At 41.0% G+C, this 23,878-nt stretch overlaps 2 protein-coding genes across 4 annotated transcripts in view; both read right to left on the bottom strand.

Annotated features, from left to right (window-relative positions):
- Positions 1-19,274, bottom strand: part of LOC140555658 (glycogen debranching enzyme-like) — a 28,142-nt gene extending 8,868 nt beyond the window's left edge. Inside the window, exons 1-14 of the mRNA XM_072678956.1 lie at positions 19,193-19,274; positions 16,888-17,098; positions 16,368-16,537; positions 15,470-15,673; positions 11,556-11,737; positions 7,154-7,265; positions 6,944-7,070; positions 5,792-5,894; positions 5,602-5,699; positions 5,367-5,506; positions 4,661-4,848; positions 3,840-3,963; positions 2,307-2,470; positions 1,248-1,349 (exon numbers count right to left, since the gene is read on the bottom strand). Coding sequence (XP_072535057.1) covers positions 1,248-1,349; positions 2,307-2,470; positions 3,840-3,963; positions 4,661-4,848; positions 5,367-5,506; positions 5,602-5,699; positions 5,792-5,894; positions 6,944-7,070; positions 7,154-7,265; positions 11,556-11,737; positions 15,470-15,673; positions 16,368-16,537; positions 16,888-17,098; positions 19,193-19,274 — 2,007 coding nt within the window. The remainder of the gene's footprint in view (positions 1-1,247; positions 1,350-2,306; positions 2,471-3,839; positions 3,964-4,660; positions 4,849-5,366; positions 5,507-5,601; positions 5,700-5,791; positions 5,895-6,943; positions 7,071-7,153; positions 7,266-11,555; positions 11,738-15,469; positions 15,674-16,367; positions 16,538-16,887; positions 17,099-19,192) is intronic.
- A 1,663-nt stretch (positions 19,275-20,937) lies between these two features.
- The window catches only part of rab11fip3 (RAB11 family interacting protein 3 (class II)), a 54,932-nt gene continuing 51,991 nt past the window's right edge, over positions 20,938-23,878 (bottom strand). For all 3 annotated transcript variants that reach the window (XM_072680167.1, XM_072680168.1, XM_072680169.1), the window contains one exon: positions 20,938-23,753. In XM_072680167.1, the coding sequence (XP_072536268.1) occupies positions 23,640-23,753 (114 nt within the window). In that variant the 3' untranslated portion in view covers positions 20,938-23,639. The remainder of the gene's footprint in view (positions 23,754-23,878) is intronic.

Below are 23,878 nucleotides of genomic sequence, written 5' to 3'. Positions count from 1 at the left end.
TGAACAACTACAAGCATGACAGAAAATTGACAAGCTTTGGCAAAAGTTGTGTTGATGACAACACTCAGGAACATCTGAAGGACCTCAAAAAATTACAGCTTACAGAGTATTTAGAGTATTTATTGAACTTAACAGAGTTTACAGCTCAATAAATCCATAATAAAAAAAATATTAAAAATAAAACTGGTGGTGGACTGCTTTTATGAACACTATTTGGACAAAAGTATTGGGACACCTACAGGAGCTTTTATGGCATCCCTTTATAAATCTATTTCCAAGACCCTGATGTTGGACAAGAGAGCCTTGCTCACTATCCCTGTTCTAGTTCATCCCAAAGGTGCTGGATGGGGTTAAGGTCAGGGTTCTGTGCAGGTCAGTCAAGTTCTTCCACACTAAACATACCCAACCATGCCTTAATATACCTTGTGTTGTACCCTGAGGCACAGTCAGTCATGCTGGAACACAAAAGGCTTTCCCAAACTGTTTCCACAAAGTTGGAAGTGTACAATTGTCCAAAATGTCTGGTTATGTTGAAGCTTTAAGACTGACCTTCACTGGAACTAAGGGCCCCAGGTCAACCCCTGAAAAACAACCCAATAGCATTATCCCTCCTCCACCAAACTTTACAATTGGCACAATGCAGGTAAAGTTCTCCTGGCATTCATCAAACCAAGATTCGTCCAACAGACTGCCAGATAGAAAAGCGTAATTCATCACTCCACAGGACACGTATCCCAGTGGCTTATCCCATGAAGGTCCCAGTGTACAGTTTGTGTGCTGATGTCAGAACTGCCAGAATAGGTTTGGGAACTTTTCAGGTTTCATGGTTTCTAGTTATCTGAGTTACTGCTGCCTTTCCTTCAGCTCAAACTAGTCCGGCCATTCTCTGTTGACCTCTCTCATCAACAAGGAGTTTTTACCTGTATTCTAATGGTTGATGTGAACAATACCTATGCATGATTTTATGCACTGCAGCCAGATGATAGGCAGATTAGACAATTGCATGAGTAAGTAGGTGTACAGGTGTTCCCTTGCTTGGTGAGTGATGTGGCACAGGTTTTCATTCCAAAAGATCTAAAGCACACCTGATTCTTTGTTTAATCACTTTGTCTCAGTCTTCAGACACTTGACTATTTGTGCTTCAGGTTGAATAGAATAATAATCTGCAGCCCCTTGTAGATGGGACTGGACACCCATATGCTTGGCTAATTTAAACCTTTAGGAGGATAGACTGAATTATTCCTTACCTGGTGAGGAACCAGTTCGTCATACCCTCTTGTACTACCAGTGGCACAGCAGGCCATAGATACAATAGCAGAGCTAGGGAGGCAGTCGTACACGGAGCGAACCTTTAAGACAATGCATGTTCATAATTAATACAATGAAGTGTAAATAAAGTACTTCACTTAAGACTAGCTCCTAAAAAAGGCTATCAAGCACCATCTACTCAAAACCTTGTGAATGTGCGTCTTTCCAGGCTATATGTGCTACAGGACTAAATTGGATTTATTCTTTTTCCCTTTTTCCCCATATCAAGTATTTTCTTCATGTTGGCCCAAAATCGATACAGCGTATCGACATACCGACATACCAATACATCTTTCTCTATTGTATGGTGCAACAACTAATCGACATATTCAACAAAAATCAACTAATCAATTAAATTAGTTAGCAACTAATTTAACAGTTGATTGGTTGGTGACATCATCACACGTGTTTCTTGTACTAACTAGGAACAATTCTGGACATACGTGGGCCATGGATTAAAAGCCAAAGTTTACAGTTTACAGAATACAGTTTTACTGCTGCGTTTACTTCTTACAGTAATAATTCCTTCAATCTGAATGCAGAGCTGCAGTGGAAACATATAGACTAAGCAGCTGTCTGTGACGTGAACAGGATGTGTGGATACAAATGTTACAGAGCCAGAGGCAACACAGCCTCACATCTGCAGCAACATTCCTCTGGTGTGTGAGTTGAGAGCGGACGTCTATTATTGTGAGACGCAATAGTATGAGTCTCATACGGAACCAAACGTAAAAAAGGAGAAATCTTTGAGTCAGCCCAGGGACGCCACAAAGCTAAAATTAGCGTCTTACATTTTTTCTTTTTTGCTGACCCGACAAATGACAGAAAACGGATTCAGAGAAAGCTGCTTAAGTTGTTATATTTTACTGGTCATACTTTGCAAATCCTTGGTTTAAGTTATTCATCTTTATTGTCTTCATTCAGAGTTATTTGGCATTTTAGCAACACTAATAATGCATTCCTAAAACATAACAACTAAAGCCTCTTTCTTGACTAACCTGGATTGGACACTCATTGTCATGAGTAATGTCCATGAACATAGCATGTGCTATGCCTGGAACCAAAGGTCTGAGGTTAGGCTGGACGAAGGATCCGACAGGCTCTCCTCCAAAGCGGTACACCAGCCGGCCTTCCTCGTGACTATCACCAGCACTCATGGCCTCTGGAGCAAGAAAAAAAACGTTTATTTGCATCAGTACAAAGGAAAACTAACCAACTAACTGCAGGTACAGTTAGTCACAGGACATGCACGGCTGAAGTACAGCATGTACAGAGCATGTCCAAAAGTAGACACTCCATTCAGCTCATTTAAAGAGGAATTCAGATTTTACTGAATTTATGCCAAAATAAATGACTGAAATGAAAGGAGGTCATTCAGGGTGGTTTATTGTAAATCAGTATGACAATGGTGGTGAAAGGAAGCAGATGCTGCAATGTCAGCAATGCAAATACAGCCATTTTATTTACTGATGCTAAATGAAATTCACGTTATTATATTCAAATATTGATAAAGATAATTTAGAGGTAAATCTTTTAACCATACAACTCCCTGAATATACCTGTATGTCAAATATACCTCTGGTCTCTAGGACAAAGCCTTATTTTAATGTCTCAGACACCAGGCAATATGTTCCTGTAGTGCATTTCACTTTTTAAGACTTTAAATGCTATAAAATGTCTGGTTCTCTATCAGCACCACTGGACACATGTTGATTCTGTACATTTCAAAGCACCCTGATTTAAGCAGAAAATGCAAAGAACCTCTGAAATTCCCCTTTAAGGAACACCTATTGATAACACAGGTGTTCAATTGCAGACACACAGCTTACATAATCTCTATAGAAAGCATCAGCACTGGGCTATTTGGCAGTGGAACCGTTCCCTGGAGCAATGGAGCTCCAGATCTCTTTGAGATGAGCTGGAGTGGATGTTTGTGATCCAGCACTAATCACTCAACATTAATTTCTGATCTTTTTGTCCTCAGTGTTTTGTCCTCCACTCTTACCCCGGATGAGGGATGTAATGCCAAGTCGGGTGACGAAGGTATTGTCCAGCTCCGCGCTCCCTGTGAAGAGCTCAGCCACCACGTACAGGTCAGGCCTGTGCTCACGAGCGATCTCCAGCATGAACTGCAGCCAGACACGCATACACAAGCAGCCAGAAATGGCATGCAGGGTTAAAGAAAGAGCAGACAGAGTGTAAAAGAGGAATGTCAAATATGTAGGACATGCAAAGACCATTATTGAGAAGGCGGGAAAGATGGTAAGCATTTTTAAGATTTTTTTGCACAGGGATTTAGCAAGGGTGGTGGCAGGTGAATGCATTTGCATTAGCGAAATCAAAGTGCAGCCAATTAAACATATGTAAAAGCATTAAAATGACAGGAGAAATAGTGTAAATGCACAGTAAATGTATTAATTGAGTGTTATGGAGGTAGACGTTTTGAGTGGGGGAAAAAAGAGAAGAGAGAAGACAAAGACAATATTCATCAACATCATGCACAATTATTTGCATCTTCCACTCCTCAGTACCTCGGATGAGACTGGTAATCCCAAGGCGATTAACAAACGTATTGTCAATCTGTTCGCTGCCCGTAAAAAGCTCGGCTATCACATACAGATTGGGTCTGACCAACCTGGCAGCGGTTAGCATCGCCTGAAGCACAACATACAAGACATCATGAACGGATTTCAAATAATGAATGAGTTCTGGTTCTGGAGTTCCCTATCCAGGTCTGGAAAACTCTCAGACAGGACACTTATTTGTCCTGTTAAATTCTTCAGGACATTGAAGCTAGCAGATTCCACTGGTTTCAGTGTGTTGGGAATAAAAAACAAATCTGCAAGGAGGGAAAAAGCAACACCCAAAAACGGACTTCGGTTGAAGGGCTGTGGGCTAATCATTGCAGTAGTAAAGAAAACATGGAATAGCATGTAAAGGTATACATCTGAAAACATGCTTAATTAATCAGTTACCCATTCAACACATAAACTGCAGTATCCTATTCAGATCATCTAATGCAGATAATCTAGGGAGGAAAACGTCCTCTTTTTCATCCCAAATAAACATGTCTGAGATTTCACGCTAATTACAGTCAGAATTTATGTCCGGATATCATGTATCTTTAAGTTATATATATAAGTATTTATTTATTTTATTTACTTGTAAGACACAAGCCAAAAAGAAAGGTGATTATTTTTTGGTCTGCTCAGTACTTACATAACTTGTGTCAGCTTCAGATCACAATAATTCAACATGTTTCAAACAAAACATTACATAAAAACTTTAAATATATATTTTAAGATAAGACCACAGAGGCTCAGCAACCACTATGTGGCATTAGTAATGGTACCTCGGCCACATGTAGAGGTGTGGAATGGCAGTTGTCCAGTCGCACACCGCAGAAGTTTTTGGCCGTGATCTCCGTGTACTTTTTCATGTGTGCCCACAGGTATGGACAGTCCTCAGGCTTACTGCCATAGCGAAGCTTCACACTGTCACCCCAGCACACCAGCTCCCTCCTCAGGTACACATTACAACCTGTGGGAAGTAGACAATAGAATCTACAGTAAACTGTTTAAAACCCACTAAGGTGCACTTTGGATAAGTGATCTGGTCCACTCAGGTGTGCTTTTTTTAAGCAGTACTATTGCTCCAGATAATTAATACCTAACAAAATAGAAGGAATTTATACACATACGTGACAATTTGAAGAACCATTCAAAGGTGACCTGATGAAAGGTTCTTTACCAATTTAAAGGTTCTATACATCTCCATTATGCACATAGTTCTATACAGAACCAAAAGTGGTTTTGAACCATTCAAAGCCCCTTTATTTTGAACAATGCAAACAGCTGACAGTCATCACTAACTTACATATTTAACTGCATGTAGCATGCATATGGCTGCAGATATGAGAAGAATCCAGGCAATGGAGGTTTTGCATTAAATCACTCAATGCAAGCTCATTTGTCTCATATGTTATAATGTGTATTTTTAGTAGTGATATGAAAGTATCATTGACATCCAAGGAGCAGTATTTAAATGTTGCATTATACCTGGCTCAGCAAAGTTCCTCAGTGGATCATCCCCCATCACCCATCCATTGTGGGCCAGGAAATGGCACGCATTGTCAGGATTCTGCAGCAGCAGTGTCTCCTTCTCTATGGGCATGTCCTCAAAAGGGAAAGTGAAATACCTGGGGGGGAAATGGCAAATGCAGTCTAAGCTGATCTTAGAAATGGTTAATAGTTAATGTGTGTAATCCATGACATAAGCATCCTAAAAGCTCACCCTGTCACCAAAGGGTGTTCTCTGGTGAAAGGCCCGAGTTTGGGACCATTAGCTGCAAGACGTTCATAGTGTACAGTCCCCATGATGCAGTTCACAGCCTAAGTGTAAATAACAATGTAATGACCACAGAGTTTTAATCGGAAAAAGGGTGTGAAAAGCTGTTGACATGCTTAACTAAAGCAAGGCAGACCTGCTCATGATGACCCTGCATTTCCTTACAGCACTCCATGTTCAGCTCCTCCAGGCTCTTTTTAAACCAGTCACAGCACACTTGGATAGCTGCTGGGCCATTCCTGTTAATTATTAAAATCACTGCACCTAAATTACATTTTAATTAAGATTTATTTGACAGAAATTAAGAATACAGTTACTACATTTAAGTGAATAATTAAGATTACTTACCCAATAATAAAACATGCTATCTCTATTAAAAATCAGCAGTGTTTAGTGAACACACTCGCTAGACAGACAAAGTCTGAGTAGACTGATAAATCACTGTGATGATCAGTTATTTATCTCAGTGTTACTGAGCTCTACTAAAGCCTGAGTAGACTGATAAATCACTGTGATGATCAGTTATTTATCTCAGTGTTACTGAACTCTACTAAAGCCTGAGTAGACTGATAAATCACTGTGCTGATCAGTTATTTATCTCAGTGTTACTGAGCTCTACTAAAGCATGAGTAGACTGATAAATCACTGTACTGATCAGTTATTTATCTCAGTGTTACTGAGCTCTACTAAAGCATGAGTAGACTGATAAATCACTGTGCTGATCAGTTATTTATCTCAGTGTTACTGGGCTCTGCTAAAGCCTAAGTAGACTGCTAAATCACTATGCTGATCAGTTATTTATCTCAGTGTTACTGGGCTCTGCTAAAGCCTAAGTAGACTGATAAATCACTGTACGGTTCACTGTGCTTCTTTCTTTCTTTTCTTTCTTCTTCTTTTTTTGGTTTTTGTTTTAGACAGAAAGAGTGTACAACATATAGCTGTGATATAAAAAAGCCTGTTAATGAGATGAGCAGCTCCCTGCACCACGGGTCCCATTTCTTGACCCCCCCCCCCCCCAGCAGATCACCACTGCTCTAGTGCATCAACGAAGTCAGAGTTATGAAATGATTATCCTGCATAAGCATTTAAGCAGCTTAGGTTGTTGTCACGTCCCCTAATTATTGCCTGATGTAGAACTGGCAGCGATAGTAAACACTGAGAAGGCGTATATCATTTGCTCATGCACATTACCACCTTTACAGACTGGTGGAAATGTGGTCAGTCAGATTCCTTTTTAATTGCTGACCAAGACCAGCAGTGCAGGCATGTCTCAGGACAGAGAACTTACGTGTGTCTGCCAAACATCTCCAGCGCCATCTTCATATCTACAGTATTCCCAAAGCGTTTGTACTGTGGATCCTGTATGATCTTCAGCTTGTGCTCTGCCTTCACTTCTGGCCCATCTGGTTTGCCACCTATACAAAACCAAAACGGTACAGTACCGTGTTCTGCATTTTGTGTTTCAGTGGTGTTGTAGAATGACATTCAGAACACTCACCAGCCTGCAGCACTTTCTTAAACTGCTCTACAGCTTTGTCCACATTGACCTGAAGGAACTCCCACAGTTTGAGGGGAGGAAAAACTTCCTTCAGCAGGAGTTCTCTGAGAGTCTGGAGGAATAGATTGAGGTTCAGCCATCATACTGCTTAGCAATATAGTATACAAGTACATAGGCATATAGAAACTGATCAAAGGGGTCCACAGAGACTACAAGCTTCCACCTCCCAGTCAACACGCTCATGTGGGGCTCACATCACCCATGTGAGCCCCACATGAGCGTGTTGACTGGGAGGTGGAAGCTTGTAGTCTCTGTGGACCCCTTTGCATGAGCTGGGTGGGTTCTTGGTGGGCATGGGCTCAGAGTAGATTTCTAGGTGTTGTTTCTGGGACCCAAATGGGCCCCAATGTTACAGCCCACCTTAATCTCACAAATCTAGGCCCCATGTGAAGTGTTCAACCCTGATGGGGACCATGCTTAACCCCTCCTGGTCCCATCACTTGCACAGCACTTGCTATGGCCCATATATATAAGCTGCCTAATGAGACCAACCTAGCTACAGTATGCTAGGAGGAATGAGTCTTACACTCTTGTGCAGGTGTACAGGTATAAATAATTCTCTTAGCCTGGGACAGAAGACCCCTAAATGTGGTCTTCTCCTGGCCTATAGACAGATGCAAAGGTAATTGTAGTTCTTTTTGCAGTCATGTCTATAAGCAGCACTGATTCTTGACTGGAAGGTAAAAGCAACTTGTTTGACCTGAGAGTACACTACTTTTTAGCAGACAAGGCCTAAAAGACCTACTAATCCATGCTTATGGCCTAGTAGACCTAAGGCTACAAATCAATGCTTATGTCCCAGTTCCTGATCCAAAGATGTAATCTTTTTCACAAAAAATAATGTTGCGTTGTGAAGCTGTGTGTTCTTCAAACTACACAGTGCTGTGTGCCAAAAGGACTAGAACAGCTTCCTACTCCTGCCTTTAAAACATACAGCCTAGAGGATAATGGAGTAAGATGACCTGTCCCTTTATCTAGGGATGCATGCACATATTTTACAGGTGAACATACAGTACAGACATAAGCCATACATTCAGCACCAGTTGCTTAATATTGAGTGATCCAGTCATCTAGCCATCACAATTTGGACCTTGAAATGTTTTTTATGCTCACAATTTATGTAACATCAAAGAAAGTCAGCAGCTGATATTATAATTGTTTTATAACTATATATATATCTCAAGATCTATATATATATATATATATATATCTCATAACAGTTGGTATCAGACACTGATTTGAATATTTGTACTGCTGATCTCCTAGGATTTTTTGCATAACAGCCAGGGGAGAGTGGAGTACGATGACTCCCCCCCTGCATGTAGGGATGTATGCACCCCCCATGTCAACATATAGTTTATACAGGAAGCAACCATGATTTTTGCCTGGCATGTTGATTTGACAGTGTAAAATGCATGAATTGGCTGTAGGGTGAAGTTAGCCACATGTTTTGAGGGGTTGGGCAACTGACTTAACCCTTAACCAGTCACAATGTATTAAACAAGCTGCTGGCATGCAGCAAAACTATTAGAAAAGGGGGTTAAGGACGACGTCACTATGATATAATGCCGAATGGCGAACTACCAAAACAATCAGATTAAGATAACGCCTGTTTATGTAAGATTGTTCAACACCCATCCAGCAAGGTTTAAAAAGAAAATATGATGCTCCCTCCTTGTGGTTCTAAGAAACCAAACAATAGAAGGAATGTTTATTTATGTATTTATGTTATGCCACTGAAAATCAGCAGCTTATAATATTTATTAGATGATTAGATAATTCTATGGGGTTTTACACTATTGGAAAGTCTAATATACCGTATATAGGGCAGGCATCAGAGTCACCACTGAATTCTGGAGCAGTGGAATGTGCTGCCTGTTGTATCTCTCATGCTTCTCTCTGGCAGTCTGATTAATAAATGGTGGAGGAACTAGCATGGCGGACCTCCAGTGGCCTGCACAGAGCCCTAGGTTAGGGTACCGAAGTCGGATTACATCGGTACTACGGAGTACCGATTCATTTCAAATAAATCAGTGCCAAGCTTCAGTTCAAGTGTAACACACAGTACGGGCAGTGGTGAGACAAAAGTGGTCTCAAGTGTGGCCAAATGTCTCAAACTTCATTAGGACAACGCCCTCTGCAACTTTTTTTCTATGCAAAAATCAGAGCTGGCCATGAAAACACTTCTAACAGAAAACACCTGGTCAAACAAAATAAAAGCTAAAAGCTGACAAGTGTACTGTATTTGATAGCCTGAAAGCCAAGTTTCCCACAACAGCTGCCACCAATGTTAGCAGAATGCCTGCAGCCATTGCTGATAAAGCATGCACATGAACTGCAGATTAACTGCCAAAGTTGAACCATAGCAGTGTGGAAAAGAGTTGTACTGCTGCTGTAGTCTTTCACACTGTGCATGGCTTGAACAAACAGACACAGAAACTGCTTTCTCTTCGCAATGCATGTGTGTTGCGCCCGGTGTGAAACAATCATCGGTTTCCAGGGTCGTGATGCACACCGTGTCTGACTTTGTGCATGGCTGCAGAACTGCTGTGTTGAATATTCACTGCATGTTCTGACAGTATAGCATACTTGACTCAAACCCCACCAAAACTGTGTAAAACTAACAAGCATTTTAGGGAAGCAGAATAAGAACTTAACACCACTAACCTGATGCACACTGAGAGGAGTACATCACTCAGCCCAGTATAATATTTTAGAACAGAGTAGGACTAGCAAACTCCACTACCAGCACAAAAGGCAATCAGTCCATCTTAAATAACAACAGCCATACATTGAACATGACCAAACATCTAAAGTAGCATCAATCTGTAGTCTAAATATGTTCTAAATAAATAAAAATAGAAAACAATTATGACTAAAATTATGTTTTTTGTATTTACAGAAAGATAGTACCACAAAAAACGTTGGGTACCAGGACCTGTAGCATTATCGGTTCAAAAGCAAACGCTTCCTAACCCTTATGTCAACCCCATCTTTGCGACTAACTGGAATATAAACTGCGAACCAGGTTTTCTCTTTCAACGTCAGTGGCTGACCTCGCGAATGCTCTTTTGATAGAAAGGGCACAAATTCCTGGAGACATACTCCACCATCTGGAGGAAAGCCTTCCCAGAGTGGAGTGGAGGCTGTTATAGCTGCAAAGGAGGGGGCACCTCAATATTAATGGACATGGTTTTGAAGTGAGCTGCTTTACAAGCTCATTTAGGCATAACAGTCAGGTCTTATTAAACGTGGAAAGGATGTAGAAGAAGAAGTGTCAAAGAATTTTTAAAGCTTACAACCTGACATCTTGGTGAAACCGCTCTACTTTCATTTGACAATCATCCCACAATTCTCTCATTGCAAAAGGCACCTCACTGAAAACCACCTTCTGGTGGTGAATACCGGTTACTGTACAACAGATTTTAGATTTGCAGGTCCTCTGGGTCCTTTACATAAAGGAAATCAGTAGGCACAGAATTGGCCAGTCAGTAGAGCAGTGTTTCTACCACAATGCTGCAATATTGCAAAATGTATATAATTTGTTTGTTTGTTTTAATTTGTGCAAATACACATAAAGTGGACTGAACAGTTCCTAATTAGAGCTGGTGATATGCCTCAGGCCTGGTTTACTAATTAAGGTCCAACATCTTGTCAAATAAGCTGAGTAAGTTAGGGCAAATGTCAAATGTGCGTGCCACCCGGAAACCTGCTGTAGGCAATATGAATTGCATGGTATTTTGGGAACTATAAAGGTTTAGGAGTATTGGTTCGGTAACTGTAGTCTCGCTTGCCCTTGTATTGCACTTGTATTAAACCTAAGGTCAAAACTGCGGTGCAAACCAAACCCAGAATTTGTGAGTACCAGTGCGTTTGCACGTCACACTGTTGATTTTTATGTTATGAAAGAGTTACTGTGCATAAGCGTTTGCAGAAAATATTGGTGTTTTTTTTATTATTATTAGCTACAGAGGCTGTTTACTACTCGTCAAAGGAAGATGCATGCTGTATGATATAGGGTTCATTTCTCTTATATCATTTGACGAGTCAACCACTGCTCTACACATATATACTGCTGCTACTTCAGAGAGTGATCACACTACACTTTTAAATAAAAGGGCCCTTCAAGGGTTTGCTTAAATGGCTCTCTGTTCGGTAAAAGTGCTCTATGAATTGGTGAAAAACCTTCTGTAGACTGGGGTTCCGCTATCATTGCGAGTCAGAGAATCAACTGCTTCAGACTATACAGAACCTTTTTGGTTTAGAGTGTGGGCTCAAGAGCAAAATTAGGCCATCCACTGACGAATGCTTTAATGACAGGGCACAACCAACCCAAACTCACCTTAAGCTGCTTCTCATTCTCAATAAGGGGTGGTAGACCTCGGTCACTGTATCTCCCATCTGCGAGGTCACAGTTAAAATGCCAAAGGGCTCTGTCCAGTATCCAGGCTGGCTTGAGGTGGGGGGAATTCACCAGGTTGTAGCCACACTCTGGATGAAGTCTTAGCCACTTGCTGTTAGCCGCTGCTCAGAAAAACAATGAGCACAATTAACATGGATGTTAAAACAACAGTATGAATGTGGTTGTGCTAGGCTGTGTTTGACTCCTGTACAGTTTATTAAGGCTACAACGTTGATGTGATTTGCTGCAGAGCTACACTGATATCACATAAAACCTCAGCCCACAACTTCACATGACCTCATTAATCACCCTGAACCTGAGATGTTTGAACCTGCATCAGCACCATCTTGCACATAGTTAGCATAAGTTACATCCACGTGTTATTTATAGATCTACATAGAGGATCTTCTTTAAGCTCAGACATGGATAGGATTTCAGGATACGGGTAGCCGTTTGACCTTCTGAACACAGTCTTGGAAACCTCACTCAGTGGTTATGATAAGTTAAGGAGATTCCACAATAGGCTTCCCTCTGAATTTACATGAACAAATCTGTAAATATTTTAAACACTGGTAAAGCTTTCTCCACAACACCCTTAATATGCTACATTTCTACATTTCCTGAAGATCACAGATCCCTTCTTTTTTTATTTTCAGTGACATTGTGTGAGACAGGGGCTGCAAGCTGTTCAAATGGTTCTAACTTTACGTGGCTTTTGTACCTGAAAAATTATCAAATACAAAGTCTTAAACAGTCAGTCTGACAACAACTGCTAATGTTCAACTGCTCTGAATCAGGAGAGAGAAGCTGGTTGCTATTGTATTCACTTTTGTTTTTGTTTCTTATATTTCTATATTTCTATATTTTCATATTTTTATATTTTATTTTTTAACTTAAATTTTACTTTTATTTTATTTATTTACATTTTTTTTGCACTTTTGCACTTTCTTTCATTAAGTTAAGGTTTAGCTTAAATTTAGATCTTATTGAATAGCTTTGATGTGGGCAGACTGTCAAAAAAGCATTTCACTGCAAGTTATACTGTGTATTACTATGTATGTGACATAAAATTTGATTTGATTTGATTTGATTTAGTGTTGCCAAGTGGTTGCTACACTATCCCATGTGGTTTGCTATGGTGTTAACTGGTTTCTAGGTGGTTGCAATGGCGATTTTAAGTAGCTGCTAGTGTTATAGTGTTGCAAGGCTGATACTACGATATTGCTAAGTGGTTACTAGGGTGTTGCTAGGCAGTTCCTGTAGTATCCCAGGTGGTTGCTCAGGTGTGGCCAGGTGGTTTCTGTGGTACCCCATGTTGGTTGGTTGGGTGTTACTTGTTTATTTATTAGTGTATCATGACATTAGGACGTATAAACCTCTTCACCCAAAAATTCCCCCAAAAACCTGCTGCTATACAAAAAACATCCAATTAAAAAGCTGGGCAATCTGGAGATGGAGGAGTTCTGGCAAAAAAAGAAAAATCTGGTAGGAAAAGAAAAATTAAAAGATAATGGAGGTAGAGGAAAATAACAATATAATTGGTCCTTGCTTTCTTAGAACTGCAATTTCCAGCAGTAATGTTATAGCCAATTCACAACCCATCCAACATGAAAGTAAATGGATATATGATATTAATATTGTATTAATATTTAGTTATTAAATTAATTAAAAACAATCTTCTTTAGTTCAGAAACTTTTATATTTCATGGCAAAGTCCGGGAGGCCTCTGTACAATTGTAGCACTATTCTCCAGTCGAACACCATGAACTCATAGCAGAGAGGCAACATAAGACCCCATTCATTCTCCTACCAGGCTTCACAGTGTTTGCACACATTCCAGAATGAATTCTGGAAACCTGACTCCCCGTTATGTGGGGCATAATTTCTACAGTCAATCAGAGAAATGGCCAAAATAGAAAAATACAAATCTAGAAATATACAAAGTGATTTTTGAACAGCTCATGTGCAAACCTTTGGGTGTTCATGTGATGTTTTACAATACTACCCAATTTGGACAGCACGTGTCACTTTATGGTCACTGTATGTATGTTACCAGGTTAAAACTAGTAAAAATATTAAAATCCAGTGTGCATGTTATGTATTGTAGTGTTATAGTTTGTGTATGCACTGTATAACCTATTCATTTCCTCTGGTTAACGTAGTATTTATGAAAACATTCGTTTTAAAATTACGCTACAAAACATGCAAGCACTAATGCATTTCCATATATTCCCAGCTGTATATTAGTAGGTCAAATCAAACAGAATCTAGAAAAATGATAAATTATATGGATGATCCAACTTTTACAACTGTATTAAAAATGTGCAATAATCACACTTACCTATTGTAATTCATGAATTGTCAACAGGTCATTTTTAACCAGGAATTTTTCAACAAGCAATATATGAAGCACATGAATTACGAACCTGTAACACTCACCACTACCCAGTGTTTCAGAGAATATTAAAAAACACACATTTCGTATGGTTGAAAACACTGTACACTGAATACACAATAATTCTACATACATAAATATTCACAATACATTTAAAATACATTTTGAAATGGCACATGAGGTGCGTTGCTGTGACTTTTACTAAACTCACACCGTTGTCCATTTTTATAGCCTCCTAAAACATAACTTACATTTGCGCAAAGTGGATAGCGACAGCCTCCCTGAGTGTGGGGCCACTGGCATTTGCGTACTCGCGCAGTACGTTTCCGCGCCTAAGCTTGTTTTGAAAGTCAAGTCGTTTACATATCTCCACACTTTAGCCTTCAGCAGTTTGGCTACACCCATTCACTATTTAATTCTAAGGGACAAAGAGAGACTTGAAATGGTCAGGTATAATGAATGTTTTATTTATTTATGTATTTATTATTTGCGCAACTTCAACTGAATATAAGGCTGAGATTGTTCTAATGTCCTGGGGCAATACTTATAAAGTAGGAGTGTTGACTAGGACATTAATCAACCATGTACCTGTAGCCTATATCAGGCCTTCTTCTAACAGCCCAACAAAAGCTCAGGCCTCTTTACTAAAGGCCTGATATCCTCTAAGCACTCTGAGAGGACAGATGAAACACAGTAATGTCATGGATAATGCTGGGCTCCACTTTTAGCACCCTGCTGTATCAGCGAAATGTCAAAAGAGCACACCATTGTCACACAGGCAAGAACAGAGTTCATGTGCTTGTCTGGCCAGCCTGTGGAATTCTGATAGCTAGTTGTCCAGTCTGTTCACCAGTTTAAACAGTTTGGACCATTTTTTCAATGATATCATCACCCTCTGTGGGAGATGAATTGGAAAAGCTGACCTTCAGACGAACAGTTAATGACACAGAGCTCCAGAAGCCGAGTGTGTGATGCAACCGAGACAGCTGCTGCTGCAACACTCCGCTCCTGCTCCACACGGGCAAAGCTTTGGTTTCTGCATGCCGATAAAAGAGCACACAAAGAGCTCAGCCTTGATCCATTAACCAAAAGAGACTTGAGTTTGTTCCCAGCAGACACAATTTGTCCAGGCCAATGGCCAACACAAGTAGCCTCCAACTACAGTAGGCTAACTTAGGGTACAAATCCCCCATGGCCAGGAGTTTCCCAAGGAACACCACCATCATCTTTGCTTCATGTGGACTTTCTTCGGACACAAAATTTGGAGCCAGTGATAAAACCACACATGAAAGACATGTCCTGACCAGCTGTGTAATGGTATCAGAAATGAACGTGCAGAACTTTTTCTAGGCTGGACAACACTTTACCTTGTGGGTCATGTTGGAAATGTGCTGAAGTTTATCCAAACAAAGCCCTAGAACCAAATGCCATACAAGGAACAGCCATAACGGCTTCATACCTGTATGGTTGTACACAACGTCAGTGATGCAAAGCACGCCCCACTCTTTCTTGATCTTTTCCATCAGGTTCCCCACATCCGTCCATGTGTAGTTCTTCCCTGGAGGGGAAAAATCTGGGTTCAGTTCCAGCTGGTCAGCAATGGAGTATCCAGAGCGTGACAGGCCCAGCTTCTGCAGCGGTGTCAAGTGGATCATATTGTAGCCTGGAAAATATAATTGAAATATTAGAGACCATCAGTTTTTACTAATGCCATAGCTAGGCTAATGCTCAGATAGTTGGTGGTTGTACGTGTTTGTGCCAGTGTGACTTGTCCTTGACCCGAAGCTCATGAGTAAACAACCTGAAATACATTTGGGTACTCTTCTCATAAGTATATATGAGCTCAGGGATGACATATTAGCTTGTGGCTCATGATTATAGAAAATACTGTAAAAAAAAATGGATATTTCTGAAACCAAAAGATGAGTTGGAACTGAAACAAATAAGCTGCTTGCTTGTTTAAGGGCCACACACTGAAATTTAGTAGCTTTTAATGTGTACCTGAATGAGAATTTGCTGAATAAGCACTTCTAGTTTCTAAACTTGTATTTTCTGCATTACATTTTAGCTGTTTGGTGAAGCTTAGCATGACTATGCCTCCATACTTGCATGTGTTTCTGCATTGCTGCAATTTTTTTTCAGAGCTCTGAAAATTTTCAAATGAGCAGTTACTCAAATAGTTTATATTATATATATTATATTTACATTAAATCTTATTTTGAATGCGAAATAAAAAGGTAAAACCAGGAATCAGGATTTACAGTCATCTATGGGTGCATCCCTAGTTATACCCTAGAATACTGAATACTGATGCACAAATAACCACCATCAACTGGGTACGCTTTTCAAATGCTCACCAGTTTCCTTGGCGACTCTAAATCGGTCTATCCATTTGTCCAGTGGACCCAGGCACTTGGCCATGTAAGTCTGAATCGTGATGCTGTCCAGCGCCAGTATCTTCCTCTCATGGCCCACACGTAGCACGGGGTCCACCACAATGTAGCCACTGCCTGTCTTCTCCTCATCCCTAACAGTAGAGTTGGAGGAGACAAACATGCTGAATGAATCAACACCTTATCCTGGGGGAGTTTCCGGGATTGTAACACAGAGATCACTTTAATAGCTCTGTAACAACCCAAACATTATTTGACAGCATTCCACTGTTTGTCTGTTCATAATAAGAACAGACAGTGCTCACAAACCTTGCTCCTAACGACCTACCATCATAAAGACTTCAGCTTCACCATCCACATGATCTATCTAGAAATTGCCTTTAGAATTAGGTGTTTTAGAAAGAGACAACCACACCGGTATCCCTGATCTCTCCTCCCCAACTAATCTTCAAGCTTATGGGAAAGTGATAAGAAAGCCACTCACCCACAGCCAAAGTAATACTGATAGGAGCCCGAGATCTCAAGGTCCAGTCTGCAGTACTTGTCCGAGTCATCCTCCCTGCCGGTGGGGTTGATCCACTCAAGTGCGTGGAACTCCTGGCTGTTGAACTTCTTCCCCTTAGCTGGGTAGTTGGTGTGGACACGCACATGCTTGCCCTGCAGGGTTGGCCCCAGACGGAACTGGAGCTCGAAGCCTGCAATGATGAAAACAACATAGGAAAGAAACACGAGAAAATGATGGACTCGCCGTTTTAAGGATTACTTAGTACAGAGTCCACCGGCATGAGTAATACTGTTGTGACACTGTCCAATCACAAATCCACTGTGATCCAACTCTGAGTTGCCAGTTTATAAGGTATGCTCATCTTGTACCAACAGCCATTGACAATTTGACACTTGCCCATCGTCCAAATATCATCTCGTCACTGGTGGTCTTATGATGGTACCTTTCCACTGAAGGGTGGACTGGATAGGTGCTAATAAACTGTGCAGCAACAGTCAGTAATTGTATGTGTGGGTATTTCTGCAATATGGGCAGTTATGACTGTCCAAGTACAGTCATAGCGTGACATGCTTACTGCAACTTATAGCCATTTAGTGTTATGTGATTTCACTGTTTTTGAGCAGAAATGCCAACTAGCATCGGTTATAGCTTTAGCTGAAAACATCCTACCTCCCCTAGACGTTCTGGGAGTCTCCTGCATATTGACAGTGGCTCCATGGAGCCCACAAAGTATATACAATATCCCAGAAATGTCATTTTTTTGTATCTTAAAAGATTTTAGCCACATGCATTTACACTAGTCAAATGTATCTCCAGTTAGAATGAAATCTGCTGTGTGGGATAAGATATGCAAAGTTGCCTGTTGCGCTGCAATTACTACTGGTGTTTTTCTGTTGTACTGAGAGGGGCTTAGGTTGTCGAATGTGTCCTTGAGAGTTGGATATCTGTACACTGCTATAGCATGCGGCCTAAATGCATCTTAGATCACGTCCTGAAGTGGTTTGAGCGATGTTGGTGTCCTGCAGCTTCATGGCAGCTTTATGGCCAAGCACCCCTGCCTAACTGGGGTTAATAAAGAGAGTTTGCAACAGTCACTGTTCTATTCCCCCTGGTGGTTAAATGCCTGTAAAAGACATGTTGAACAGGTGTCATTCTTTCATAAGCATGGCTAACATTATGTAATCTAACTGGCTAGCTGTTCTACTCTGTTGCTTCTCTATTGAGGTCCTTCGTGATGAGGCCAAACTCCCTGCAGTTTTAATAGAACAATATAATAACAATATAAATACATATTTTAAATGTCACTTTCTGCATATACTCACGCATATACTTGGTTTACAGATTAGATAAAATCACTAAACTAATACAATGTTAATTTAATATGATATAGATACACTGTATGTTTCTAATGTTTTGTTGTTGCTGTTGTTTTTTTAAGTGGACCACAACATTTACAACATCCAGAACTCATTAAAGGAGGAGGAGGAATGTGTATATTGTCTAGGAGTAACTAACCTCCCTGAAATGACTTCCTGCAGGGTGGGATGTCTGCTTCTAAAATGTTTGATAATATAATTGTCCTGCACACACACACACACATATATGGATATATATATATATCCATAAAAAAAATAGTACTTTGACCTTAAATTACATAAACAAATTATATTTAACAACCATATTGAATTTAAAAATGTTTTTCTTATGTTTTATGACACTAACAAAATATTTCTAGGCTAAAAATAGACTTAACTCCACTGATGGAACCTAAAAGTGGCCCTATTTACAGGCACACCCACCTACAGAGTGAACCTAAATAGCAGGCTTATCTAATAAAGCGCCCAATGTAGGTAAATGTATCTAAAAAATAAAATAACAACAACTGGTATGTCAGAGCATATTTACATTTGCAAAGGACATCTAATCACCTAATACAGGCTGCTTAGTGCCTGACTGCACCAGCTGCACATTCAGACTTTGGAAGAGGACTCAAAACATGAAGAAACCCAAAGCCAGCTCTTCTGCTAATTATGTATCTGTGAGATATTTCGGTCCTTACAAGATATCCACAGAGGTAATGCAAAAGCCGTGCCACATAAATCACCTCCAGTGTAAGAGGCTTGTGTTTCAGTAAGACTCAGATAGACCAAGTAGTGTAAGCTAAACCTGTGGTTAGTAGTGCTATCTGCTGCAAATCAAGCAGTCTAGAGCAACACACAGCAGTTGTCAACTTCACGGTAACTGCGCCATTAGCATGGAGGTCCACTGTTAAAGCTGGACGTACCTTGTTCCAGGCGAAACAGAGTCCTGTCCAGTCTCTCCATGTCATTCAGGAGGAATACCCTGGTCTGTGTGCTGCGGTACATACTGCCTTTCTTTTTTTAGGATGCCCTTTACACACAGGAAACGCTGCCTCTAGACTCTGTCTCTGTCCACCACCTTGAACGGGACAACAGGCCATATGATAAACCCAGTCCACCCAAGTGGACAATATACAGGATCCCAATATATTTGCATAACTGACCCTGTCCATGACCTTCAGTGGCTTACCTCTGCATGAACTGGAATCAGACAGAACAAAACAGCTGGAGTTTACCACCGCTAGACATGAGACAACACAGGATGCTGTAATAGCCCAGGAACAGTTCAGGAATAGCTCATGTCTGATCAGGAGAAGGAATTCAGCATTAATTCTTAGTAGATATTTAAACACACTAGACAAAATATTACGCTCTCATATGAAACCACTAGTATGCCTTCCCCCATAAAACAGCTTTTCCATCTATGTAAAAATAATTCAATAAAATCACTGTCCCCTACCTGCAACATCCAACCCACTCTCATCACCAGACTCTCGCAGCTTTCTCACTTAGGCTGCTTTCACCCCCTCTAATAAGGTCATGCATCTAGAGTGACAGGCTTGTCCTGACCCTAATTTTAGCATCCCACCTTTCAGGTTGCAACCAGCGGGTTTTCCGATTAATTTATGCATGGATTGCAAGCATCGGATGAGCTGCCTGTACGAAGAGCGGTACATCATTACACTTCCATAAACGTCCCAGAACGTGACCACTGGTTCATGTGTGGAAGCTTTGGCTTAAAGGTGGGAGTACAGGGTGTGTAGAGACATCCCGCCTGCTACATTTCATATAGGGTGTGTTTCAAGCACAAATTAAAAAAAAATATATATATGCAGCCTACTTAGGGCACTTCAGAGGGAGCCTTCTCTCATTAGCCATTCTGTAGAATCAGACAGCGTTATTAAAAAAAAAACCCAAGCAGAACAGCTGGCATACTTCATACAGCATAGGTCAACGTTGACTAGATCTTAGTGTGCTAGAACTAAGATAAGACAAGATAGTCCTTTATTAGTCCCTCAGTGGGGAAATTCCCAGTGTAACAGCAGAAAGGGATAGCAAGACACTCAGTTACAAAAATTTAGATAAATAATTTGCACTATATACACAATATAAATAAGAATTAAAAAAGCAATAAACAATACTATTTACAGCAAAAGACTCTTAATTGCACATGGGGGGGGGGGGATATTGCACATAGTATTCCCACATAGTATTGAATTGAGTGCATGAACAATTTGGATGCTTAAAACAACTGGGGTATCAAAAACCAACTGTTCAAGAAGCCTGACACAGCGTCTTCCATAATGTGTGGGACAATCTTCCTTGATACGGCGATCCAAACGATCTCATCCTGCTTATTTTAAAACTGAAAAACTGCCCGTTTAGTTTGACAGAACTCAAAATGAGCTCTGCGCCTGTTGCCTGGATTCCAGAATTGCAACAATCCATTATTTTCTCTAAAGAACAGCACTGAATTCTGAATCAGTTTGTACAGTCAGTCGCACAACAGTCCAGCATTCACACTGAACGCTGCCACTGCCACTTATGCATGCCCAGTTTGTGGGTTGGTAGGCACTTGAGATACTCAAATGTGCCCTAAAGAAGAAGTGTATAGAGTGGATTTTGCATGCTAGCACAAGGCATAAAAACGAGCAACAGGCCGGCCGTGTAGGAGATATGTTCATTTTATTTATTCGCGTCTATTTTATTTTACAGTTGAAAATCTATAGGACCCCTGTACAGTAAGAGATACATCTTGTGGGGCATCTTCAAAAGAACCAGAAGGAAAAAAAGAAAAAATTACAGCAGAAGACAATACTGATCTCTTAATTTATACATGTTCCTTCATAATCAGAATAAACTTCACTTTACAATTGAATCCTTCATTACAACAAGATTATCTGAAATGTTTATTCATATACTAAAATTAGTATTCTTCACGTTTTCTAAGTGACGAGTGGAGCTCCTGCTCAGCAGTGAAATGTTGTTTTTTTTTTGTTTTGTTTTCTTTCTGTCTTTCTTTGGACATTAGAGGAGGCTTGAGTGGGAATTCACACAAAACTTTATACACATAGTTTCCCTTTTTTTTTTCTTTTTTTTTTAAAGGTCAGCATTCACTGTTAGACATGTTAATGATAGTAGTGTGTGGTCAGTGCTACTGGTGCGTTTGCTGCAGAATTTAAAGATGGAGAGAACAAGGGAGAGAGAAAGGGGGGGGGGGGGGGTGAAGAAAGAATGAGGCACCTGCACAGGCTAGTTAGTAGACTCAAGCTTCTAAGAGGCAGGACAAAAGTGGTCTGTGTGTTAGCACTGTAGAAACATCCCTCTTAAAGCTCTGAATGGACTGTACACCAAACCCCCGAAGCACAGGCCCTGATCAATGGACTTCTTAGGGTTGGGGAGGGCCAACTGCAATGAGCCAAGCAGAGTTCTGAAAAAGGAACAATACGCAACATCCCTTATTAGTCAGTGTGGTCAGCACCACAGCACCTCAGGCAACACGCTCAGGCCTCAGCCGCCTAGTCACATTCACCTTTTACTATATTAAAGGCAAAAAGCTAATCCTAGGTCCTAGATCAGCTCCAAGCCTAACTCTAGGTCTGTCCCAGCTGTGCTGGAAAGATTTACACCCACACACACACATGCACGCACATGTGCATGACATGGCCAAGAGAAAATCATGAGAGGGTGGAAGACGAAACTAAACCGAATCTTCTTTCCCTGCTTCTGTAAAAATACCTACTGAGATAGAAAGGACAGAATTTTACAGATCATTATTTACATTCAAAGGAAGGGAAGCATGTGTGTGTGTGTGTGTGTGTGTGTGTGTGTGTGAGAGAGAGAGAGAGAGAGAGAGAGAGAGAGAGAGAGAGAGAGAGAGAGAGAGAGAGAGAGAGAGAGAGAGAGAGAGAGAGAGAGAGTGTGTGAGAGTTAGTAGTCAGTTTGAGCTTCACTCCAATCCACTCCAGCGTCACGGAAAGATGAGACTTTTAAAGCAATCTCTCCCGCACTGTTCACCTCTTCATCAGTTCATGAGTAATTACAACAAATGGCTCTTCTGGTTTCAGCAGAATTCGGAAAAACTGTCCGCTTCTCACAAGTTGTCCGAGAGCAACCGGAATTCCCTTCCGAACTGCTTCTTTCGGAGTGCAATCGTCTTCTTCAGTCTCCAGATTATATACTTATATATATATATCATTTTTCATTCAAACCAAAGTAATGAGAACATTTTTTTTTTTTGTACAGAAAATAAAAAAGTCTCTCGGTGCAATCCAGGCCACTGCGTCCGGCTTCTCTCACTCAGCAGGAATACAGCACGAGGGCACAGAACTACACTTCCCATAATGCACCATTACCACCTCTTCGGTCAGCGCACCACCAGCTGCACTCCAGTTGGTTGCGCTGAGGTGGTTTGTGGAGCGCGGACGTGTGCCTGGAGCCCTCGCGCTCTGCTTCATCGTAAATAAATAAACAGAAATCTACAGCTCAACAATCCTGAACACGCGGGACATTCTTTAAGCTGCGCGACATTGTCAGCAAACAACAGTAGTCATTTCGTAATGACAACAAACAACACATGCACGCTCGCACACACGCACACACGTGCAGTCACCCACCCTCAGGCCACATAGTGTCCCTCACACGGGTGTACTCATGGAGCTATATGGGATTCAACTCACTGCAAAATAACAGCTACATATATGTATACATGTGTGTGTATGCATGCATGTTTATGAGCTACTCTTAAAAATAAAAGGTGCTACAAGGGGTTCTTTGAGCGATGCCGCAGAAGAACCAAAAAGGTGTCACACACATCTCTTTTACAAACACTGGCTTTTTGTCAAGACTTCGCACAAAGAATCCCTAGTATTACCTTTTACTTGGGTTTAAGAGCAAATGTATGTATCTGTGTGTGTGTGCGCGTGCATACACGTCGCTACTCTCACTTAAGAGTGTGTGTATGTGCGAGTGTGTGCAGTCTACATGTCTTCGTGAAGACGTGTAATCGGTCTCACACATACACACACACAAACGCATTCACGCTCTCACACGGAGGGATTGGGCCCCTCTATCCCACAACACAGGGAAGTCACAGGAACCAACAGCCATGCAGAACATATGCACTCACCCACACAGACAGACAGACAGACGCACAAACACACAAAACACGTCCTTCACAGAACAGCATTTGATCCCTCAGGGTCTCATTAATGGTGCCGAAACAGAAGTGATGAATCTGGTCTGGTAGCAGAGAGCAGAGGAGCAGTCGAACACAAATATAAATCCAACTTTCAGACGTAGTGTGTGAGTGTGTGTGTGTCCAGTGTCCATCCAGCATAGCCTGTTCCGGTGAGGCTGTCATCACTGCGATTACTTGACCTCTAGAATAGATGGGTTGGACTCCATAATGGCCACGATGATGCGGTCGATGTAATCCTGCAGGCGGTAGTTAATTTCCTCCTGCTTCTGGATGGCCTCCATCAGCTGCATGCATGCACACACACACACAAACACAGGACAAACAAATACTGTAAGCAGTACATTGATTATAGAAGCGCATATTGACAAGCTGTGTCTTTAGGAGTCAAGACTATGTTCCATTACTAATA

The sequence above is a fragment of the Salminus brasiliensis genome, chromosome 5 (genome assembly GCF_030463535.1).
Source record: "Salminus brasiliensis chromosome 5, fSalBra1.hap2, whole genome shotgun sequence".
Taxonomy (NCBI): Eukaryota; Metazoa; Chordata; class Actinopteri; order Characiformes; family Bryconidae; genus Salminus; species Salminus brasiliensis.
The sequence above is the reverse complement of the archived record's forward strand: the minus strand, read 5'-3'. Positions and strand labels throughout refer to the sequence as shown.